Here is a 25,501-nt window from a genome sequence, read left to right as displayed (position 1 = left end):
GACTGAGCTTTATGTCTTAAAGTAATGATGGACTGTCGTTTCTCTTTGCTTATTTGAGCTGCTCTTGCCATAATATGGACTAGGTCTTTTACCAAATACATCTATCTTCTGTATAACACCCCTAGCTTGTCACAACACAGCTGATTGGCTCAAGCACATTAAGAAGGATAGAAATTCCACAAATTAACTTTTAACAAGGCACACCTGTTTATGCAAATGCATTCCATGTGACTACCTCATGAAGCTGGTTTGGAGAATGCCAAGAGTGTGCAAAGCTGTTATCAAGGCAAATGGTGGCTACTTTGGAGAATCTCAAATATAAAATATATAAACACTTTTTTGGTTACTACATGATGCCATATGTGTTATTTCATAATTTTGATGTCTTCACTATTATTCTACAATGTATAAAATAGTAAAAATAAAGAAAAACCCTTGAATGAGTAGGTGTGTCCAAACTCTTGACTGGTACTATATATGTGTGCATATGTGATGGGATGTATAGACATTATGGACAGTATGTGGATAGAATATGTAGTATATCTGAAAAATACGTGGATAGAATAGTATATATAGAGTAATAGTTGAATAGGATGGCATTGACTATAATACAGTATATACATTACAATTAGTAAAACAGTATGTAAACATTATTAAAATGACCACTGATTCCATGTCTATGTACATAGGGCAGCAGCCTCTAACATGCAGGGTTTAGTAACCGGGATGTAGCTGGCTAGAGATAGTGACTAAGTTCAGGGCAGTATACTGGTTGGAGGCCGCCTAGTGATGGCTATATAACAGTCTGATGGCCTTGAGATAGAAGCTGTTTTTCAGTCTCTCGGTCCCAGCTTTGATGCACCTGTACTGACCTTGCCTTCTGGATGATAGCATGATTTGCCATACTAGGCGGTGAAGTGGGTCTATGGAGGCTGAAGAAATCTGGCTTGTCACCTAAAACTCTCACAAACTTTTACAGATGCCCAATTGAGATCATCCTGTCGGGCTGTATCACCGTCTGGTACGGCATCTGCACCGCCCACAACCACAGGGCTCTCCAGAGGGTGGTGCGGTCTGCACAACACATCACCGGAGGCAAACTACCTTCTCTCAAGGACACCTACAGCACCCGATGTCACAGGAAGGCCAAAAAGATCATCAAGGACAACAACCACCCGAGCCTCTGCCTGTTCACCCCGATATGTATCGCGTTGCATGAGGCAAATGGTGGTCACACCAGATACCGACTGGTTTTGTGACCAACAGATGCATATCTGGATTCCCAGTCATGTGAAATCCATAGATTAGGGCCTGATGAATTTACTGATTTCCTTACATGAACTGTAACTCAGTAAAATCTTTGAAATTGTTTCATGTTGCGTTTATATTTCTGTTCAGTGTACAGGGCCTTCGGAAAGTATTCAGACCCTTTGAGTTTTTTCATATTTTGTTACGTTACAGGCTTATTCTAAAATGTATTAAATTGTTTATTTTCCTCATCAATCTACACACAATACCCCATGATGACAAAACAATAACATATTTTTAGAAATATTTGCTAGTTTATTTAAAAATAAAAACTGAAATATGACATTTACATAAGTATTCAGACCCTTTACTTAATACTTTGTTGAAGCACCTTTGGCAGCAATTACAGCCTCAAGTCTTTTTGGGTATGACGCTACAAGCTAGGCACACCTGTATTGGGGGAGTTTCTCCCATTCTTCTCTGCAGATACTCTCAAGCTCTGTCACGTTGGATGGGGAGCTTCGCTGCACAGCTATTTTCAGGTCTCTCCAGAGATGTTTGATCGGGTTCAAGTCCAGGCTCTGGCTGGGCCACTCAAGGACATTCAGAGACTTGTCCCGAAGCCACTCCTGCGTTGTATTGGCTGTGTGCTCAGGGTCATTGTCTTGTTGGTATGTGAACCTTTGCCCCAGTCTGAGGTCCTGAGCGTTCTGGAGCAGGTTTTCATCAAGGATCTCTCTGTACTTTGCTCTGTTAATCTTTCCCTCAATCCTGACTAGTCTCCCAGTCCCTGCCGGTGAAAACCATCCCAACAGCATGATACTGCCACCACCATGCTTGACCGTAAAGATGGTATCAGGTTTCCTGCAGACGTGACGCTTGGCATTCAAGCCAAAGAGTTCAATCTTGGTTACATCAAACCAGAGAATCTTGTTTCTGATGGTCTTAGAGTCTTTAGGTGCCTTTTGGGAAACTCCAAGTGGCTGTCATGTGCCTTTTACTGAGGAGTGGCTTCTGTCTGGCCACTCTACCATAAAGGCCTGATTGGTAGAGTGCTGCAGAGATGGTTGTCCTTCTGGAAGGTTCTCCCATCTCCACAGAGAAATTCTAGAGCTCTGTCAAAGTGACCATTGGGTTGTTGGTCACCTCCCTGACCAAGGCCCTTCTCCACCAATTGTTCAGTTTGGCCGGGTGGTTAGCTCTTTGTGGTTTCAAACTTCTTCCACTTAAGAATGATGGAGGCCACTGTGCACTTGGGGACCTTCAATGCTGCAGAAATGTTTTGGCACCCTTCCCCATATCTGTGCCTCGACACAATCCTGTCTCGGAGCTCTACGGACAATTCCTTCGACCTCATGGCTTGGTTTTTGTTCTGACATGCACTGCCAACTGTCGCGACCTTATATATACAGATGTGTGCCTTTCCAAATCATGTCCAATCAATTGCATTTACCACAGGCGGATCAAGTTGTAGAAACATCTCAATTATGATTCATGGACACAGGATGCACCTGACCTCAATTTTTCGAGTCTCACAGCAAAGGGTCTGAATACTTATGTAAATAAAGAATTTCTGTTTTTTGGTTTTAATACATTTAATTTCGTCATTATGGCCGATTGTGTGCAGATTGCTGCGAAATAAACAATATTTAATACATTTTAGAATAAGGCTATAACGCAACAAAATGTGGAAAAGGTCAAGGGGTCTGAATAATTTCTGAAGGCACTGTTTAAACATCAAATCACCCTGGTCTACAAATATTCCCTTTACTACCCAATAAAGATGGTCAATGTTTGCAGAAGTCAGCTCAGGCTGATAGCGTTGAAAATGTAGATCAGGGATCCTCAACTTGATTCAGCCACGGGCCGATTTCTTTTTTGATCTGATGTTTAGGGGAACGGAACATAATCACAAATAGTTTGTATACTGCAAATTTCAACAAGAAGCCCAAACATATATAATATTTGACTAAAACAATATTTTCAAACCTTGCTTACATTTGTCTACGATCACATATTTACATTTTCTGTCATTTAGCAGATGCTCTTATCCAGAGTGACTTACAGTAGTAAGTGCATACATTTTTGTACATAGTGCCTTCAGAAAGTATTTACTTTACTTTTTTCACATTTTGTTGTGTTACAGCCTGAATTTTTATTTTGTGTCACTGATCTACACACAATACCCCATAATGTCAAAGTGGAATTTTGTTTGTTGAACATTTTAGAAATGAATGAAACATTTTTAGCTGAAATGTCTTCAGTCAATAACTATTCAACCCTTATGTTATGGCAAGCCTAAATAAGTTCATGAGTAAAAATGTGCAGAACAAATCACATAATAAGGTGCATGGACTCATTCGATGTTCAATAATTGTGATTAACATGATTTTTTGAATGACTACCCCATGTCTGTAACCCACACATACAATTACAGTGCCTTGCAAAAGTATTCATCCCCCTTACTGTTTTTCCTATTTTGTTGCATTACAACCTGTAATTTAAATACATAATTATTTGGATTTCATGTAATGGACATACACAAAATAGTCCAATTGGTGAAGTGAAATGAAAAAAATAACTTGCTACAAAAAATACTAAATAATAAAAAACAGAAAACTGGTGCGTGCATATGTATTCACCCCCTTTACTATGAAGCCCCCAAATAAGATCTGGTGCAACCAACCTTCAGAAGTCACATAATTAGTTAAATAAAGTCCACCTGGGTGCAATCTGCAAAGTGTCACATGATCTGTCACATGGTCTCAGTATACATACACCTGTTCTGAAAGGCCCCAGAGTCTGCAACACCACTAAGCAAGGGGCACCACCAAGCAAGCGGCACCATGAAGACCAAGGGGCTCTCCAAACAAGATCAAGGACAAAGTTGTGGAGAAGTACAGATCAGGGTTGGGTTATAAAAAAAAAAATCAAAAACTTTGAACAGCCCACTGACCACCATTAAATCCATTATTAAAAAAACGGCCGCTCACCAAAACTCACAGACCAGGCAAGGAGTGCATTAATCAGAGGCAACAAAGAGACCAAAGATAACCCTGAAGGAGCTGCAAATCTCCACAGTGGAGATTAAAGTATCTGTCCATAGGACCACATTAAACTGTACGCTCCACAGAGCTGGGTTTTATGGAAGAGTGGCCAGAAAAAAGCCATTGCTTAAAGAAAACAATACACAAACATGTTTGGTGTTCACCAGAAGGCATGTTGGAGACTCCCCAAACATATGGAAGAAGGTACTCTGTTCAGATGAGACTAACATTGAGCTTTTTAGCAATCAAGGAAAATGCTATGTCTGGCGCGAACCCAACACCTCTCATCACCCTGAGAACGCCATCCCCACAGTGAAGCATGGTGGTGGCAACATCATGCTGTGGGTATGTTTTTCATCACAGGGACTGGGAAACTGGTCAGAACTGAAGGAATGATGGATGGTGCTAAATACAGGGAAATTATTGAGGGAAACCTGTTTCAGTCTTCCAGAGATTTGAGACTGGGACGGAGGTTCACCTTCCAGCAGGACAATGACCCTAAGCATACTGCATTACATTTACATTTAAGTCATTTAGCAGACGCTCTTATCCAGAGCGACTTACAAGTACTGCTAAAGCAACACTCGAGTGGTTTAACGGGAAACATTTAAATGTCTTGGAATGGTGTAGTAAAGGCCAGACCTTAATCCAATTGATAATCTGTGGTATGACTTAAAGATTGCTGTACACCAGCGGAACCCATCCAACTTGAAGGAGCTGGAGCAGTTTTGCCTTGAGGAATGAGCCAAAAATCCCAGTGGCTAGATGTGCCAACCTTATAGAGACATACCCCAAGAGACTTGCAGCTGTAATTGCTGCAAAATGTGGGGTGAATAGTTAAGCACACTCAAGTTTTCAGTTTTTTTGTATTATTTCTTGTTTGTTTCACAATAAAAAATATTTTGCATCTTCAAAGTTGTAGGCATGTTGTGTAAATCAAATGATACAACCCCCCCCCCCCAAATCTATTTTAATTTCAGGTTGTAAGGCAACAAAATAAGAAAAATGCCAAGGGGGTGAATATTTTCGCAAGCCACTGTATCTGTAAGGTCCCTCAACTAAGTAGTGAATTTCAAGCACAGATTGAACCGCAAAGACAAGGGAGGTTGCAAAGAAGGGCACCGATTGGTAGATGTGTAAAACATTTTTTTATAAATAAAAGCAGTCCCTAAATATCCCTTTGAGCATGGTGAATTTATTAATTAGGCTTTAGATGGTGTATCAGTACACCCAGTCACTACAAAGATACTGGCGTCCTTCTTAACAGTTGCCGGAGAGGAAGGAAACCACTCAGGGATTTCACTATGAAGCCAATTGTGATTTTAAAACAGTTACAGCGTGGTTGTGATATGACAAAACTGAGGATGGATCAACAACATTGTAGTTACATCTCTAATCTAAATGACAGAGTGAAAAGAAGGAAGCCTGTACAGAATACAAATATTCCAAAACATGCATCTTGTTTGAAACAAGGCAAAAAACTGATGCAAATAAATTATATTTTTGTCCTCAATACGAAGCGTAATGTTTGGTGCTAATCCAACACAACACATACAGAGTACCACTCTTCATATTTCAAGCATGTTGGTGGCTGCATCATGTTATGGGTATGCTTGTTATCGGCAAAGAATAGGGAGTTTCTTAGAATAAAAATATGGAATACAGCTATAAGGACAGGCAAAATCCTAGAGTTAAACCTGGTTCAGTGTGCTTTCCAACAGACATGGGGAGACAAATTCACCTTTCAGCAGGACATTAACCTAAAACCCAAGGCCAAATCTACACTGGAGTTGCTTACCCAGACAACATTGAATGTTCCTGAGTGGCCTACTTACACTTTTGACAGAAATAGGTTTGAAAATCTATAGCAAGACTTGAAAATGGCTGTCTAGCAATGATCAACAATCAACTTGACAGGGCTTGAATTAAATAATAATTATAATAATGGGCACATATTGTACAATCCAGGTGTGCAAAGCTTTTAGAGACTTATCCAAAAACACTCACACCTTTAATTACCGCCAAAGGTGTTTTTACAAATTATTGACTCAGGGGTGTGAATACTTATGAGATATTTCCGTATTTCATTTTAAATAAATTTGCTAAAATCTCTAAAAACACGTTTTCACTTGGGGGGGGGGGCAAATTAAATTACCCGCGGGACAAATTCGGCCAGCGGCCACCAGTTTGGGAACCCTGATGTTAATGGATGTTTGATCACTAAGTAGCCAACCAGTTAGTCAGTCAAATCCTATTTTATACTTGTCGATAACATGCGTCCTTTGTCCTGATCTTGCCCACATTCTGATTGTGCCCATATTTTCAGAAATATGTCTATCCATGGTATTAAAATGTGTCTCATATCGGTCCACTGTGTCCGCATTGTGACCAAATTATTTGACAGCTATTCTTTCAAAATAATATTTCATTTTAAGACACATATTGATGCCATAAATCAAAGGTGCTACCGGTCAATGGTTTTAAAAGGCAGGATGATAATGATCACAATGCAGATTTTAATTGTCTATACCTGTCTGAAAATGTGGTCACAATAAGAATGTGGACAAGATCAGGACAAAGAATGCAAGTTAGAACCAGGTATAGGCTTATTATGGGCTTATTAGCAGCAGACTGGTAATGAACAGATGGAATTTCTACAGCAGAGGTTGGAGCGACGTCAGGAGGGACAGGGACTGTCAGTCAACCAAACCAACATGGGATTCCATAATATACGTAATAATATATGCCATTTAGCAGACGCTTCTATCCAAAGCGACTTAGTCATGCATGCACCATGTGCCATGCTCTACCAACTGAGCTACAGAGGACCACAGCTAGAACCAACCACATAAATCTGGAGCAAGCAGCTTCACAGCATTTATATTATTCTAAAAATGTATAAGCAATTATAATGGCCTATTAAACAGGGTTATTATTAAAGTGTTACCAAAAGAAGACGTGACATTTTCACTGTTCAATAAAATCCACTTTAATTCCAATATGACACAACATCAACAAATAAACATGCAAGACGTTTCTATCCCTACATCATGTTATACAAATAATGATTCTGTAGTTACAAAATATATATAAATATGTAGGGCCATTATGTACAGAACATTTACATTACTACATCCATAGCTTAAATAACATTTATTTTACTGTTATATACATTTAACAGGTATTATTATTGTTATTATTATATTTCATTATTATTAATCTAGTAGTGGTATTCTAACTCTGAAAAACAAAGCATGTTGCGGGAGAAAACGGGACCGTATGAGATGCTGCTGTGCCTGAATGGTCAAGGAGCAGAGGCTAGAGCTGTCCTTGGTAAGCATGGATGGAGGGAGGGCAGGAGGCTATGTAAAACACACAGCACAGGGTTAGGTTCAACAGGCTACTTATACAGGGTGATAACATGGCCGGCTAGCCAACGATACTGTACATTCAGCAGCTCTTGGTTTCCACTGAGGTAAAAGACAACACTGTACAGAATCTAGCACACTTTTTCCACAATCACGCAGCCAGTTGACTGGGTTTGGAGGGCTGCCGTGTGTGCCAGGCAGTTTTTGGTTCTCCTTAGTAAGTGACGGACTGATTATAAGTCATTGGTGGATCACTGGTATGAGAGGTCCACTCAGGTGGTTTTCCAAGGTCCAGTAGGTACATAAAATACGTGAGCACTTCGGCCCGTAGAGCTCTTGTCCTGTGTACCATTACTTCTTTTAAACTGAGTCATTTGGGAGCATTCATTAAACTTTACAGACATGGTGAATTTATCCACTGTCTGTTTCAAGATGGAAAACAATGCTAAATAGTTGCTAAATTCCATCATGAATTGCAACTATTTGCAGTATTATTTTATGCCTTGTTGACATACTGAATATTATGCATGCATGAATCCAATTTCTATAAATGTTTTAACTGGGTTGAAAAAACAGCCAGTAATTTTACTATGGCAGTACATTTTATGAATAAGTCCAGTATTTCTTGGATGTATCTGTAGATGTATCTCTCTCACACACACGCACACACACACATGCACACACACACGCACACACAAACAGTTTATCATTTGCCGTAACCTTTCTTGTTGTATGTAATAAACAGTTAACAATACAAATGTGATGCTCGTGCCAATCGTTAGTCACCATTGTAAACATTGCAGTTGTGTAAGAAGCCGGTCCATTGCAGGCTTCCTGTTCTGATTAGATCATACTGAGTAGGTGTACACAAACAACACCCCCCCCCCCCCCCCCGCGCACAGAGCCAGTTGTATAACTCACACACATCAAATATATATGTCTCTCTCTCTCTCTCTCTCTCTCTCTCTCTCTCTCTGACACATACACATACACTCCAACACATACTCTCTCTCTCTCTCTCTCTCTCTCTGACACATACACATACACTCCAACACATACTCTCTCTCTCCCTTTCTCTCTCACTTAATTTTTCTCTGTCTCCCTCCCACTCCCTTTCTCTCTTTTTCTCACTTCCACTCTCTATGAGATGGTGCAGTTCTTGCTCTTCCTCCTCTGGCGCATGTGTAGCTGTCCGTGCAGCTGCCCATGGTTTCCTCCATGTAGGGGTCCGTGTATGGGTCCATGGTGGCCCCCCATCCCTCCCACCCCTGTAGGGCTGTATCTGTGGCGCAGCTCCTCATTGTTGAGGTAGCGTAGCTGGATAGGTCTGGGGATAGGCTCACCCAGGAAGTACCCCTCATCTTCTTCAGACTCAGAGGACTCAGAGCAGCTGGAGCACCAGGGGTCTGCCCCCTCCCCGTACCCCTCTCCACCACAGTATTGCCCCCCCAGGCCCAGCGGCTGAATCCCCCCGCCCCCCGCTGCATTGTGCAGGGTGAGGTCTGAGGTGGTTCGAGGGCAGGGTCTATAAGGCTGTTGTCTGTACCCACCCATGCCCCCAACCCCAAACAGGTCCCGGGCAGTGCGGCCGGCGGGGAAACGGTCGTAGTCCTCCTGAACGCGACGGTGTGGTGGTTCCATCATGTGATTTGCCCGGTCGGCCGCCAGGTGGAGGGCGTTGTCAGAGCGTGAGCGTCGAGAGCGCCGGTGGTGGCGACCGCTGTTGCGGTGGTTGCCATTTCCATCATTACCGTTGCCGCGGTGTTTTCGTCGCCGTGGTTGCGTTGGTTGTTGTTGTTGCCGTATGGGCTCTGGCTCATTGGGCCGACGACGAGGTGTCCTCTCAATCACAGGGGGCATGCGGAGGTTGCCACTACTCCCCATCAGGGCCACACGACCTTTACCCTCAAAGGCCAGAGGCTGGGGGGCATCCCAGTACCCCAGGGGGTACCCCACCTGCACGGGCGCATTCAGGTTCCTGTACGGCCGAGAGGAGGTCAGGGACTCAGAGCTGCGGAACTGGACAGGGGAACCCAGTGTCCCCATGTTGCTCTTCTCAGACACATTCATCCCAGAATCCTTACTAAGGTCTGGCATTGAGAACCTGGACAGGTGCTCCTGACGCTTACTGACTCCATCCAGAGAGTTACCTGGGAAAGATACACAGACAGGTTATTGATACTTTATTACCTGATTGGGAGCATAAATCATTATCCATATTATCATATTAGATCATATCTACTGTCTATCTTCTAAACTCAGGTGAGAGGGCACAGTACCTGTAGCGTTGGACAGGGCCAGAGACTCCATGGATCCTCGGGGGGTTTGTTCCAGAGGGGTGAGGGGCTCTGTGAAGCTAATGCCGTTGCTCATTGCGTTCCTGGTCAGGGGGGCCTGCTGTCCCTCTGGAAGCCATGCATGCTGATGCTCCTCTTGTCTGAGAAGCCCTGGCCTTGGCTGGACACCTCGTTAAAACTCATCTGGGTCCTCAGCTTGGGTGGCCGGAACTCGTCCTGGCTGTGGTGGATCCAGTTGTCCTGGAAGGATTGGCCCCTCAATGCCGCCATGGGCGTCCGCTTGGTGTTGCCCTGCTCTTTAACCCAGGACTCAGGCCTCTTCCCTGTGTTGCTAGAGCTCTGGGTTGGGGGATGGGGTTTGGGGCTGGGGTTGTAGCCCTGCCTGGGGTTACACGGGCCCAGGAGCAGGGGCGTGGGGGTTGGAGAGGGGTCCCGCGGGGAGCCCTCATAGGCTGCCTCGTATGCTGGGGGATAAGGTTCGTCCCGGCTCATCCACACCTGGTTGAGACTAGGGGTGCGGCTTGGGGTGCGACTGGGGGTTCGGCTGGGTGTCTGGATGGAGCCAAGGCTCAGACGGTCCATATGGATAGACAGGGGGTCCACCTCGACAGACAGACGGTCAGGCATGGGCGCTGGCTGGCGACGCTCCTGCTCGGCATTTCGGTGATCCTGTTTTATGATCTTGGTGCTGTGGCGGGACTCACGGGAGCGGGCACTCTGGAAGGCCGAGTCCGAGGAGTCGGATTCATCTGGGTCCTGATTGATGGAATTGATGACATAATTGAAATACATAGAAAACACACATACAGGTGTCACCAGAACATTCAGTTAAATTCTGGTTGTTCACCTGTCCGGCGCTGCAGGAGCGTGAGCAGTAGATCTGTCCCTGTTTGGGCAGAAAGGGGCGCCCCAGGAGGGAGCGCTTACAGCGGGCACAGCAGAAACACTCCTCTGTGGCATGCCAGTGCTGCCCGTCATATGTCATTTGGCCCTGGTCAATGCCTGGGGAGAGGATCACATCTTGGCATTAGAATTAGAAATGAATCTTACTACTAATAAGGTGTCAGTTTCGGGATATCACAAACTGATTCTTAATGATCACAGACAATTGGAGGCTTGATCTTGCCTTTGGATGAAAGAAACACTGGCATAGGCATATGGTATATCAGCAGCATTACCGTCAGTCTAACTGACTGGCTGAAACCCATTATCTATAGTGAGAGACTGTAACTTTCCTCAGTAATGAGCTGAGCCAAGCACACAGTCTCTGAAGAGCCTGCTCAGAGCCTCAGCTAATCTGTAAAACATGAGCCTACAAAATATTTTGATCATATTTACTGGAAGAAGAAATGAAATACAGCACAAACGCTGCGTTTTATTTCCCAGAAGGTTGATATTGTGACTTTACCCAAAACAGAGATTATGCAGTCTGTATAATAACTAAATGAATAACTCAATAAATATACATTTATCTCAGATTTTATGACTATTGGCACTTAACGACCACAGGTTCTTTGAATGGTTCCATTAGGTTGTCATCACAGGCAAAACATGTCAATAACGAAATGAGTTGAGACGTGGAGAAATGGAAGTAGAGACACAGAGAGAGACAAAGTGAGACTGATGGCGTGTGGGAACAACACAGTCATAGAGACTTGAAAACAGGGGGCAAGATACATGTAAGAAGAGACACTAACCACGTTTCCATCCAAAATGTTTATGCAAGTAAAGTCGTGCAGTTTATTAGGCTACAGATTAAATAAGTTATGATGAACTTCACAGAGTGGTGAAAGTGCACAGTGATCTTAATGCTCCTTTCAATATATTTTGAATGGTCTTATTCTGGCGACATGATGATTGATGCTTGATTGCTATTTGACAAATAAAAATAGAGCTGGTAGAGTTGAAAATATGATGGAAACACATTGAACTATAGATTTTTATTAGAATTTTGTGTGCACTATGTCATCCACAAGTCAGTTTGCTGGAAACAACACTGGTGGGAAAATGTGCATATTATCTAAGAGGATTTTACAATATTCGCATGAAAATCTGTCCGCCAATTGGATGGAAACCTAGCTACAGAGAGCGAGAAAGGGATAAAAATAGGTCAAGGGAATAACAAATGGTAAAAAGAAAAAGAGGGATGGATATGATGTCAACAAGAGAGACGGAGGAAGATGGCCAGCAATGAAGAGAGAAGCAGTTACAGAGGTAAAGATGGAAGTACAAGTAAAGGATGCAGGTGCGTTTTGAAGAATATAGAATCAATGCATGATTTATTAATTAAACATACGAACTGACAATAACAAAGAAAGAGAGTTGTAAATACACTGATTGAAGTGACAGCAATAAGGGATCACAGGCTTTCACCTGGATTCATCTGGTCAGTCTATGTCATGGAAAGAGCAGGTGTGTATACATCATGTTCAGGAAACATCTAGAACCGTGTACCTATGTGTTCACCGCAGGCGTCGCAGTACTCTGCGTAGAGAGACTCAAAGCAGTTGCAGCAGTGTGGATGTCCATCCTTCATGATGTAGCGCTGGCCGCCCAGCGGCGCCTCACACTCATAGCAGCAGAAGTGCTTCATGTGCCAATGCCTGCCCTCCGCCTCCGTACACTCATCAGCAAAGATAATCTAAAGCAAAGAGAGAGAGAGAGAGAGAAGAGAGAGAGAGAGAGAGAGAGAGAGAGAGAGAGAGAGAGAGAGAGAGAGAAATAGAGAGATCTTACATCACAATAATCAGCAAAGATAATCTAAAGCAAAGAGAGAGAGAGAGAGAGAGAGAGAGAGAGAGAGAGAGAGAGAGAGAGAGAGAGAGAGAGAGAGAGAGAGAGAGAGAGAGAGAGAGAGAGAGACCATACATCACAATCATCAGCAAACCGGAATCTAAAGAAAATAGATAGAACAAAATCATCAGCAAAAATAATTAAAGATAATATGCAGGAGTCTTACCAAGTGAAGATCACACATATCTTTGAATTAGCTGAAATAAGACTTAGTCAAACCCAGCAAGACTTCCTCAGATAACTGAGATATGGAAGGTGAGACCCCTCAACACTCCATACCCCTTAAACCCCATCTCCCGCTGAGCTCCAGCTAACCCAGCCGACCCCCACCACCCCAGCCCTCTGAGCCCAGGCGTGCTTACCTCATCACAGGCACAGCAGCGGGGTTTGAGCCTCTCAGCATGGTGCCGGCCGCAGTAGATCTTCCCTTCTTGGTGGAAGTAGATGAGGTCCACCAGGAGCTCCTCACACATGCAGCACACGAAGCAGTGAGGGTGCCACACCAGGCCGTGGCCTGCCCGCGATGCAAACACCACAATGTCCCGTCCATTTATCTGGCCCCCACACTGAGAGAGAGAGAGAGAGAGAGAGAGAGAGAGAGAGAGAGAGGGGGGGGGTGTTTAGGGGGGGGGGAGAGAGAGGAAAAGGGGCCAGGATATAAATAGATAGAAAGAGTTAGAAAGTAAGATTCAGATAAAATAAATGTACAGAGGGGGAAGGAAGAAGGAGGGGGAGAGAGAAGGAGGGGGAGAGAAGGCGGGGGGAGAGAGAAGGCGGGGGGGAGAGAGAAGGCGGGGGAAGGAAGGAGGAGGGGGGAAAAGGAGGGGAGAGAATATGAGGGGAGATTGAAGGAGGAGGGAGAGGAGGGGGAGAAGGAGGGGGAGAGAGAATGAGGGGAGATTGAAGGAGGAGGGAGAGGAGGGGAGAGAGAATGAGGGGAGATTGAAGCAGGAGGGAGAGGAGGGGAGAGAGAATGAGGGGAGATTGAAGGAGGAGGGAGAGGAGGGGGAGAGAGAATGAGGGGAGATTGAAGGAGGAGGGAGAGGAGGGGGAGAGAGAATGAGGGGAGATTGAAGGAGGAGGGAGAGGAGGGGAGAGAGAATGAGGGGAGATTGAAGGAGGAGGGAGAGGAGGGGAGAGAGAATGAGGGGAGATGGAAGGAGGAGGGAGAGGAGGGGAGAGAGAATGAGGGGGAGAGAAGGAGGAGGGAGAGAGAAGGCGGGGGAGAGAAAAGGAGTGGGAAGGAAGGAGGAGGGGGAGAAGGAGGGGGAGAGAGAATGAGGGGAGATTGAAGGAGGGGGAGAGGAGGGGGGAGAGATGCCAGTTAAGATATGAATAATCCAATGTTTCTAAATGTGAAGTGCATGATCTTATCACTGAAGGGCTTTTATGGCTAATCCTGCTGATTAGACATCAAACCAAAAACCAAGGCAGAGAAAGCATCTCATTTAGACATGAACAGATCTGAGTGGAAAGCTGAATTTTTTTTCAAATATAAATTAGATTTGCTGTAGCATGGATTTTATCCCATTTGCACCATCCTCTAGTGGTGCCCTCTATGTTTCTACTCTTTGTGCTGTAGGATTTCTGTGATGTTTGTTTTGTGTCAGCAGTGAGTACCTGTTCACAGATGGCCCCACTGATGGACAAGGGGAAGGGGCGGACATTGCCTCTTCCCAGGTTGTCCCTCTTTCTCTGGTTACTGAAGAGCTTGAGCTCCCTCTTCTCCTCGTCGTCCAGCGTGTTGCAGTATCGGACCTGACGACCAAACCAAAAAACTCTTTCATCACCCATATCAAAAACATTAGATATCCCTTCGTAAATGTGTCAAAGGTCACTAGACACAGGTAATCAGGTAAACTAGTGTGTCACCTCGTTGTCGTGCGGGGGCAGCTGGTGAATTAGCTGTTTGATGCGGTGCTTCTCTCCTGGGCTGTTCACATACGGCACCCTGTCCTCAGGTAGAGAACCGTAGTACTGATGCACCTGACAGGGACACAAACCACAACACTCTGGCTTTAGTCTCACAAAACGCTAAGGGTCTTAGTTCAGCATAGTGACAATGATAGCATCTTCTACAGCCTTGGTACATGTTTGTTTTTGCACTCAACAATTGTTGATTTTTTGTAATGACAGGATTGATAGAGTGGCTAGTCTGATCCTTCCTGAAGTTGGCCATGTGCCTACCCATCATTATAAACTTTACTATCTCTGTAAATTGAATGGTAAAATGTCTGTCGGTTAAAAACAAAAGTTCAAGAACCCTCCCAGATGAACCTGAAAGCAGCAGTTTCTAATGAATAGATGATGGGCTTTATATTCTGCTGTGTTGGTTATTGTTCTGTCCTCCATCATCCTTGGCCTTGAGAACAACGGCTGGAACTAGGAGTGTCTGGAACAAAGGATCTTGTGGCTCTGCAGCAGACACAGCCTTGGAGAGCAATGTTCTCTTTCATTGCAGACAGTGTTTTGTAGAGTCCCGATTGTAGGCTCTTATTCTACTTAGCTTTATTAGTCCATACAGGATGGAAATGTGTCTTCTGCTTTTTATCCAACACACGTTCCTTGCTCTAGGGAACATGGAAGGAAGGGAGGGAGCGTGGCAGCATTGCATCACAGGTCCCACTGTGCAGCACTTTACCGTGGAGACAAGCAGGAATTATTACTTCAACCTGAGACATCAATGCCAGCAAACCTCCAGCTGCCAGCTCACTCCCACTAGATTTTTGCCCTGGTCTACAGTAGGATTTGAACCGCCAACCTTCCAGTTGCTGGCCCACCCTCAAAGCTACCGCAGCCTCCATAGTGATGGGAAAATAAAAAGGTATCTATGATTTCTGAATGCCTGTAGGCTACAATCAAAGTAATTATAGGCATTCAGGAAAACTTGCTGAGTTCTGCTGCTATGAATCCACCCTTCTCAGATAACTAGGAAAATGATATGCATAACTACAAATAATTTGTTTCAGCCAGGGCTTAGCAAGCTGTGGTGAGGGCAGAGTTGGGTCATAGTGGAGAGTCAGTAGGGTAAGAGAAGGGTAAAAGAGGGGTACAAAGTGGATGGTGTACCTGCTCAGGGCTGAGACCAGGGGGCGCCCAGGCGTATTCCTCCAGTGCGCAGCCTGAGTCGTCGTCAGAGGTAGAGTTCCCCTGGAAGTCATACATCAACTTAGTGACACTCTTCTCCATCTCCAGAGACATGGCCCTCACCACATGCTCCTCACTGGGACACTTAGAGTAGACACAGGTCTTACTTTAGCAGAGCAGAGAGAGAGAGGGAGAAAGGGGAGAGAAAGAGAGCGCATGAGGGAGGGAGGGAGGGAGGGAGGGAGGGAGGGAGGGAGGGAGGGAGGGAGGGAGGGAGGGAGGGAGGGAGGGAGGGAGGGAGGGAGGGAGAGAGATATAGAGGGGAGAGAGAGAAAGATAGAGAAAGAGAAAGTAATTAGTATTCTACACTACAGGCTGCGGTTTCAGATTTCCCAGGGCCATACATCAGGGCTATGGCAGATATATGTAAGCATTTTCCACCAATTTGTTATAACCAATTATGCATAAATATTGTACAGAGTCATACACACAAACACACACACTGGCTCAGACTTTAATAAAACTGTCAAATGCACAAAATGTTTGTGCCATTATAGTTTTCAAAACTAATATACAGTCCAAACACAGAAATATAACACAACAAGCCTAAGTTACGTTTATCAGATATGGCTGAGCTCCTTAGACAGTGTTGATCATACTTGAGAATATGAATTAGGATGAGCAGAGATGAATGCAGAGGCGATAGAGAGAGGGAGAGAGTGAGAGTGAGAGTGAGAGTAAAGAGTGAGAGGATGGAGGGTCCTCTGGCGGGATAGTGGAACAGCTGGACACATTACTAATACATGACTGATTAGGAGGAGACGGTATCTGCTGCAGATCGCTACCTGCCGTCACCAGACACATGGCACTGAAAGCAATTCATTTAGGGAGCAAATGGGACATTTTATAGCATGAATGGTTGGTGGGTGATAGGGGTAAAAGGCCAGGGGCAGGGTGCCCCTACAGTAAGTTGGTCTATATGGGAAACAAGATGGGTTTACTGTAGCTAATCCACTTCCAATAAAATCAGTCCCACCACATGACACGTCATGGATCAGGCTCAAACAGGATCTGTCCACCATTAATCCAAAACAACATTCCCTCACCACAACACAGACACCCTGTGGAACGTCCATTACTTGGAATCTAACAGATAGCTACAACAACCTTCCAGAGCTTCTTACACAACACACAAAGCCCCAGGAGATAACTAAAGCCATGAAAGCACAAGGACATAACTAATCTCCCTCGCTGTGCTTTGAGGAGTGAGCCAGTGAGTCAGACTGCATGAGGTAGTGTGGTGTGTTGTTTATCTCGCTCTAAGATGGACGCTGCTGATTCCTCTAAGGTAAAGCTGGTGCTGATGTAGCTGCTCGCTCTTGGCCTGGCCCGAGCAGGCAGGCAGTGCATCAGTTACATCACAACTGTATGGAGTAGAGAGAGTGAGGGAGAGAAGGACTCATGGGAGATCTGGAGAGTGTGTGTGTGAGTTCGACGTAACATACTCTCACTATGCCGAGTGGTTTGTCATCACGCACTCCTCTAATCTGCCCCGGCAACACATTAGGGGTGTGGGGGAATTTGGAGGGAGGGAAGGAGGGAGGCAGGCAGGCAAATTTGATCTTTCCGTTTTTTTCTCACTGGTTTGTGTTCAGTTCTGCTTTCTAGAGAGAGAAAAAAACAGAGGCTTGTCTATCAGTCACAGCCAATCAGAGATAACATCCATTATGTGCCATTAGTACACTGATAATGAATATGAGCACATTGTCAATATGAGTGACACATCATCTGCAGCGCATGAATGACAGCTTTGGCCATGAGCATCATTATTACCACTCTTGTTACATACTGTAAAGTTCAAGGTTCAGTCAATAATTCACCATGACATTTAGTTTTGCCATGGCTTAAGAAAAAGTTTATCAGACAAATATCAAGAGGGGATGAATGCTGCCACATCTCATTGTCTGTAGAAGAAGGTAATCACTCAATTTTAATGAAAGGGTGGTAGTATTCTTTCAACTGCGTCCAAAACTACAAATGACTTCATCTTCAGAGAGAGAGAATTAGAAATAGAGATGCTGTAAATGGAGAGAGATTGATAGAGAGAGAGAGATTGATAGGTATAGATTTTGGCTCTTTAATCTATAGCAAAGAACAAACAGCAAAAACATATACATGATCAAATACAAATCTTAGAATCAACGATTAAAGACTACAAGAACCCACTGGATTCTCCAATTACATTGAATGAACTACATGACAAAATAGAAACCTTCCAACCCAAGAAGGTCTGTGGGGTTGACGATAACCTAAATGAAATGATAAAATATACAGACCACAAATTCCAATTGGGTATACTTAAACTCTTTAACATCATCCTCAGCTCTGGCATCTTCCCCAATATTTGGAACCAAGGACTGATCACCCCAATTCACAAAAGTGGAGACAAATTTGACAGCAATAACTACCGTGGGATATGTTCAACAGTAAGCTTGGGGAAATCCTCTGCATTATCATTAACATCGTACATTTCTCAAGCGAAAACAATGTATTTAGCAAATGTCAAATTGGCTTTTTACCAAATTACCATACGACAGACCAAACAAACAAACCAAAACAAAGGCATTTCATGCTATGTTGATTTCAAAAAAGCTTTCGACTCAATTTGGCATGAGGGTCTGCTATACAAATTGATGGAAAGCGGTGTTGGGAGAAAAAACATACGACATTATAAAATCCATGTACACAAACGACAAGTGTGTGGTTAAAATTGGCAAAGAACACACACATTTCTTTCTACTGGGCCGAGGGTGAGACAGGGATGCAGCTTAAGCCCCACCCTCTTCAACATATATATCAACGAATTGGCGAGGGCACTAGAACAGTCTGCAGCACCCGGCCTCACCCTACTAGAATCTGAAGTCAAATGTTTCTGTTTGCTGATGATCTGGTGCTTCTGTCACCAATTTAGGATGGCCTACAGCAGCACCTAGATCTTCTGCACAGATTCTGTCAGACCTGGGCCCTGACAGTAAATCTCAGTAAGACAAACATAGTGTTCCAAAAAAGGTCCAGTTGCCAGGACAACAAATACAAATTCCATCTAGACACCGTTGCCCCAGAGCACACAAAAAACTATACATACCTCGGCCTAAACACCAGCACCACAGGTAACTTCCACAAAGCTGCGAACGATCTGAGAGACAAGGCAAGAAGGGCCTTCTATGCCATCAAAAGGAACATAAAATTCGACATACCAATTAGGATCTGCCACAAATACTTGAATTAGTTATAGAATCCATTGCCCTTTATGGTTGTGAGGTCTTGGGTCCGCTCACCAACCAAGAATTTACAAAACGGGACAAACACCAAATTGAGTCTGCATGCAGAATTCTGCAAAAATATCCTCCGTGTACAACATAAAACACCAAATAATGCATGCAGACACATTGGAAATAATACCTGACACATTGGAAAGTATTTACAAAAATACTGTGAAAACTAGAACGCTATTTGACCCTGAACAGAGAGTACACATGGGCAAAATACCTGACCACTGAGACTGACCCAGAATTAAGGAAATATTTGACTATGTATAGACTCAGTGAGCAAAGCCTTGCTATTGAGAAAGGCAGCCGAAGGCAGACCTGGCTCTCAAGAGAAGACAGGCTATGTGCACACTGTCCACAAAATGAGGTGGAAACTGAGCCGCACTTACTAACCTCCTGCCAAATGTATGATCATATTAGAGACACATATTTCCCTCAGATTACACAGACCTACAAAGCATTTTGATGAAATCCCACATCTATTGGGTGAAATACCACAGTGTGCAATCACAGCAGCAATATGTGTGACCAGTTGCCACAAGAAAAGGGCAACCAGTGAAGAACAAACATCATCGTAAATACAACCTATATTTAGATTTATTTATTTTCCCTTTTGTACTTTAATTATTTGCACATTATTACAACACTGTGTATATACGTAATATGACATTTGAAATGTTTCTTTTGTGAGTGTAATATTTACTGTAAATTTGTTGTTGTTTATCTATTTCACTTGCTTTGGCAATGTAAACATATGTTCCCCATACCAATAAAGCCCCTTAAATTGAAATTGAATTGATTTGAGATTGATAGAGAGAGAGAGAGAAAGAGTGATAGTGATCTGTCAAATCATTGCTGAATAAATGTCTTTTTTTTTCATGTGTCATGCTTCACCTCTCTCCGTCCTCGTCCTTCCATCCTCGTGTGGATCTGACAGTCTCTGTGTGGGTGTGCATGAGAGAAAGAAGGAGAGCGTGAGGGAGGGAGGGAGGGAGGAAAGGAAGGAAGGAAGGAAGGAAGGAAGGAAGGAAGGAAGGAAGGAAGGAAGGAAGGAAGGAAGAGAAGGAAGGAAGGAAGGAAGGAAGGAAGGAAGGAAGGAAGGAAGGAAGGAAGGAAGGAAGGAAGGAGAGAGTAAGAGAGAAAGAGCCTCTTCTTTATGTAAAAACGAACATGAGAAGAAGTGCTCGTCTGAAGCACTGAACACCTAACCAAGGGTCTATTACTTCTTCAATGACAGTTCTCCACCAATCATATGCCGCTGTTGTGTGTTCCCCATGTCACACTGTCGTTATATAAAAACACATGACATGTTTCTCTTAGATATCACATTTACATACGTATTCAGATCCTTTACTTATTACTTTGATGAGGCACCTTTGGCAGCGATTATAGCATCGAGTCTTCTTGGGTATGACGCTACAAGCTAGGCACACCTGTATTTGGGGAGTTTCTCCCATTCTTCTCTGCAGATCCTCTCAAGCTCTGCCATGTTGGATGGGAAGCATTGCTGCACAGCTATTTTCAGGTCTCTCCAGAGATGTTCTATCGAGTTCAAGTCCAGGCTCTGGCTGGGCCACTCAAAACATTCAGAGACTTGTTCCCGAAGCCACTCCTGTGCTGTATTGACTGTGTGCTTAGGGTCGTTGTCCTGTTGGAAGGTGAACCTTTGCCCCAGTCTGAGGTCCTGAGTACTCTGGTGCAGGTTTTCATCAAGGATCTCTCTGTACTTTGCTCCATTCACCTTTCCCTCGATCCTGACTAGTTTCCCAGTCCCTGCCGCTGAAAAACATCCCCAGAGCATGATACTGCCACCACCATGCTTCACCATAGGGATGGTGCCTCATTTCCTCCAGACGTGATGTTCGGCATTCAGGCCAAAAAGTTCAATATTGGTTTCATCATAGCTTGAGAGTCCTTTAAGTGCCTTTTAGCAAACTCCAAGCGGGCTGTCATGTGCCTTTTACTGAGGAGTAGACTCCAACAAAGTTGTAGAAACATCTCAAGGATGATCAATGAAAACATGATGCACCTGAGCTCAATTTCGAGTCTCACAGCAATGGGTCTGTTTTTGCTTCATCATTATAGGGTATACATGAATTTAATACATTTTAGAATAAGGCTGTAACATAAGAAAATGTCGAAAAAGTTAAGGGGTCTGAATACTTTCCTAATGCACTGTATCTATACTATACACATCCTTCATCTGTGAAGGTTATGAGAAAATACTCTGTAATGATCATCTCTAAACACTGATCAGTGTCTCTTTTCTCATCTCATGTTCAACAATGGGAAACAAAATGGTGATTGATTCTATTTGCAGCCACAAAAATATCAGCAGTTGCATAACTTGCCCACATAGTCCATTATGATCTAGAATGGGAGAGATTATGTTGTTGTTTTTTCTTGTTATTTTTTTTTGTAAAATCAACTCAAAATATATAATATAGCAAAAACTATCAAAGAGTATACAAACATTACAAATAACAGTCTAGGGGAGGGGAGATGACGTCAGCTATTCGCCGTCCTAGTACATCACATCACCAAGCTTCCTGCCGTCTATTATTCAGACCCCTCCATTTTTTCCACATTTTGTTTTATAAAAAAAAAAAAAAGAATCAATCTACACACAATACCCCAAGTGATAAAGCGAAAACGGGTTTTTAGAAATTTGGGCAAATTTGGGCAAATTTATAAAAAACAAAAAACAAAAATTGAGCTCAGGTACATCCTGTTTCCATTGATCATCCTTGAGATGTTTCCACAACTTGATTGGAGTCCACCTGTGGTAAATTCAATTTATTGGGCATGATTTGGAAAGGCACACACCTGTCTACATAAGGTCCCACAGTTGACAGTGCATGTCAGAGCAAAAACCAAGCCATGAGGTTGAAGGAACTGTCCGTAGAGCTCTGAGACATGATTTTATCGAGGCACAGATATGGGGAAGGGTGCCAAAACATTTCTGCAGCATTGAAGGTCCCCGAGAAACACAGTGGCCTCCATCATTCTTAAATGGAAGAAGTTTGGAACCACCAAGACTTCCTAGAGTTCGCTGCCTGGCCAAACTGAGCAATCGGGGGAGAAGGGCCTTGGTCAGGGAGGTGACCAAGAACCTGATGGTCACTCTGATAGATCTCCAGAGTTCCATTGTGGAGATGAGAGAACTTTCCAGAAGGACAACCATCTCTTCAGCACTCCACCAATCAGGCCTTTATGGTTGAGTGGCCAGACGGAAGCCACTCCTCAGTAAAAGGCACATGACAATCCGCTTGGAGTTTGGTCTGATCTGGTCTGATGAAACCAAGATTGAACTCTGGAGAAAACCTGGCACCATCTTCTGTATACCACCCCTACATTGTCACAACACAACTGATTGGCTCAAACACATTAAGAAGGAAAGAAATTCCACAAATTTACTTTTAACAAGGCACACCTGTTAATTGAAATGCATTCCAGGTGACTACTTCATGATGATGGTTGAGAGAATGCCAAGAGTATGCAAAGCTGTCATCAAGGCAAAAGGTGGCTACTTTGAATAATCTGAAATCTGAAATATATTTTGATTTGTTTAACACATGTTTGGTTACTACATGATTCCATATGTGTTATTTGTTATTTTATAGTTTTGACGTATTCACTACTATTCTACAATGTAGAAAATAGTAATATAAAAAAAAAAAACTTCAATGAGTAGGTGTGTCCAAACTTTTGACTGGTACTCTATATACTGTATTTCATTTCCCTGACACCTTCACAGTTCACATTTCATTTATGGCAGAGAGGCTTGTTGAGCGAGCAGGGGCAGAGCTGGATGCGGGATATAGCATCCTAAAGCCTGTGTCACATGAATACTGACTATAACAGCCTGAGAATGCTGGACCTAGCAGCCTAACTGTTGAGGCCAGGATGGACTGGGCTCCTCGGTGAGCTGTGTGACCTGTACAGTACTGTCTGGCTGGATTAAACACACAGCCTGTAGGTATGTCTGGGTGACAGATATGAAGACACTTCTCTCTCCCCAGCTCTACTGACAGCACTTCATCACTCACAGCTGTAGAGGAACTTCAATGGTTCTGCTCATCCACTGAAATATTGAAGAAAGAATATATGTGCAGCTACTAAGCTATAAACTTTACTAGATGAGAGGGTACGTGTGTGTGTGTGTGTGTGTGTGTGTGTGTGTGTGTGTGTGTGTGTGTGTGTGTGTGTGTGTGTGTGTGTGTGTGTGTGTGTGTGTGTGTGTGTGTGTGTGTGTGTGTGTGTGTGTGTGTTTGTGTGCTTGAATTGGTTCCTCATGTACAAGTGATTTAAATCCCCTCTAGGACTGGTGTGTCCTTCCTTTGCAATACTGTAAAACATCAAACACTTTTATAATATGCCCTTGGGTCATTGGGAAAGTTGTGGCAGACAAATGTATAAATTACCAAAGTGCTTAAAGGTCAATTATTGCAAAATTGAAAATCCGGATTCATTGAGTAAGTCTGCTACAGTTTATAATAGAGGAATAATCAGAGTTGGGGGTAATACTGTAAATGTAAAATTTATGTTGGAAAGAGCTCTTCTCTAATGACATAACTCAGCAGTGTATGGATTAAACGTTCATAAATATTCATTTGGCTGATAAGGCCCACTTTCAATAGTAACTGAGAAGGCCATTTTCTACTGTGTGTAGAGTGGATTGGTTTATTGGTTCTATCCCATTTAGACACTTTATTTGTCTAAACTACCCAACAAAAATATATGAACAAAAGAATATGCCAATCTGCTGTGGGACAACAGACAGATGCTACCTAACACCATCCCACTCACTTACTTCCTGCATCACCGCCTGGTATGGCAACTGCACCGCCCTCAAACACAAGGGTCTACAGAGGGTGGTGCAGAGGGCCTAATATGTCACTGGGGGAACGCTCTTTGCCCTACAGAACATTTACCAACCAGCTTTCACAATCTCACGTCAGAATTAGACATTCATCCATGTTTCAAAATGTCAAATTTCAAAGTTGTTACAAATGGGACACTTCGAAGGGTTAATGGTTAAGTTTAGGTTTTAACTCTGAATTTTGAAGGTTAGGGTTAAGTTCAGGCATTAACTCCAAATTCTTAAGGTTAGGGTTAAGTTTAGGCATTTACTCTGAATGGTTAACCTTTTCACACTTATCAACAAACTGGTGTGATCATTCTACAGTGGTCCCTGGAGCATACGCTCAAACCGGTGTGATTAGAACGCTTATTTAGAACGACCAGTTTCGATTGACGCAACAGTCAACATTTGAGCTAGCCTCATTGGTTTTTCACAGAAACATTTTGCGCAAACACAGTCCTTACAAAGTTATGTCCTGAATGTGGCCAGTTTACTTTGGGATGCAATATTCAGACATTCACAGAAGTAACGACAGCATACACAATCATCCAAACCGGAAAATGTAGGCTACATTAGTCCTAGTGCTAATTGAGGAAAGATTGACATAACACAAGCAGTCATATTTACAAAACTCTCGGCTGACAGAAACCACAATATGAATAAGCTAATAGCAATTACTATTTATAATTCATCACATCACAGGTGAGTTAAATTAATTAAATAAAACACTTTCTCGAAATCGAAAGTAATCTGAGGATTGGTAGTTTGTGCGCATCGGCATATTTGTTTTTCCGCTTCAAACCACGATAATAAGAGGAAACAAGAGGAGTATGGTCTGTTTGCAGTATGCTCATTATAATCAGTGCAACCTTCAAAAAAGTATTTTACACAAATCATAGGTGTCTATTACAATCTATGCAATAATCGGAATGCATTATTTGTCACCAGTACTTGAAAACGTGAATAAAACGGTAAATACATTATGCTCCATACATACATACTTACATAGGTACATACCGTATGCTACAGTAGAAATGACAACACGACATACAGAAAATAAAGCACTCTGTTTTTGGGCTCCTGAGTGGCGCAGCGGTCTAAGGCACTGCATCTCAGTGCTAGAGGCGTCACTACAGACCCTGGTTCGATTCCAGGCAGTATCACAAATGGCCAGGTTAGGATTTGGCATGGGCAGGCTGTCATTGTAAATAAGAATTTGTTCTTAACTGACTTGCCTTGTTAAATAAAGGTAAAATAAAATACGAATAGGAATGCAAACATGTCCAAATTATTATTTGCAAGAAAAACATCAATGCAAAAATGTGAGCACTAGCCAGAAAATGTGCCAGTTCTTGCAAGACTGTTTATACTGTATGTCTGCATACTTAGGGAAGGGCTCTCCTCGAAGAGGGAAGTTTGTCCGGCTCAGTAAAGCCTCAAACATACATTTTTTTGCAACACTGAAATG

General features: G+C 43.3%; 1 protein-coding gene across 1 annotated transcript; it reads right to left on the bottom strand.

The window, feature by feature from the left end:
• Window positions 1-7,268: 7,268 nt before the first annotated feature.
• LOC106566643 (prickle-like protein 2) lies at window positions 7,269-16,002 on the bottom strand. Its single transcript, XM_014134863.3, is given in 9 exon segments — window positions 7,269-9,813; window positions 9,943-10,050; window positions 10,053-10,716; window positions 10,808-10,962; window positions 12,415-12,601; window positions 13,116-13,319; window positions 14,374-14,511; window positions 14,626-14,739; window positions 15,823-16,002. Coding segments are annotated over 9 exon segments (2,712 nt in total). The 5' UTR covers window positions 15,955-16,002; the 3' UTR covers window positions 7,269-8,803.
• Between the last annotated feature and the right edge of the window lie 9,499 nt (window positions 16,003-25,501).

This window comes from Salmo salar, chromosome 13 (assembly GCF_965601325.2).
Source record: "Salmo salar chromosome 13, fSalSal1, whole genome shotgun sequence".
NCBI classification, from domain to species: domain Eukaryota; kingdom Metazoa; phylum Chordata; class Actinopteri; order Salmoniformes; family Salmonidae; genus Salmo; species Salmo salar.
This window is presented reverse-complemented; position numbering and strand designations above follow the sequence as displayed.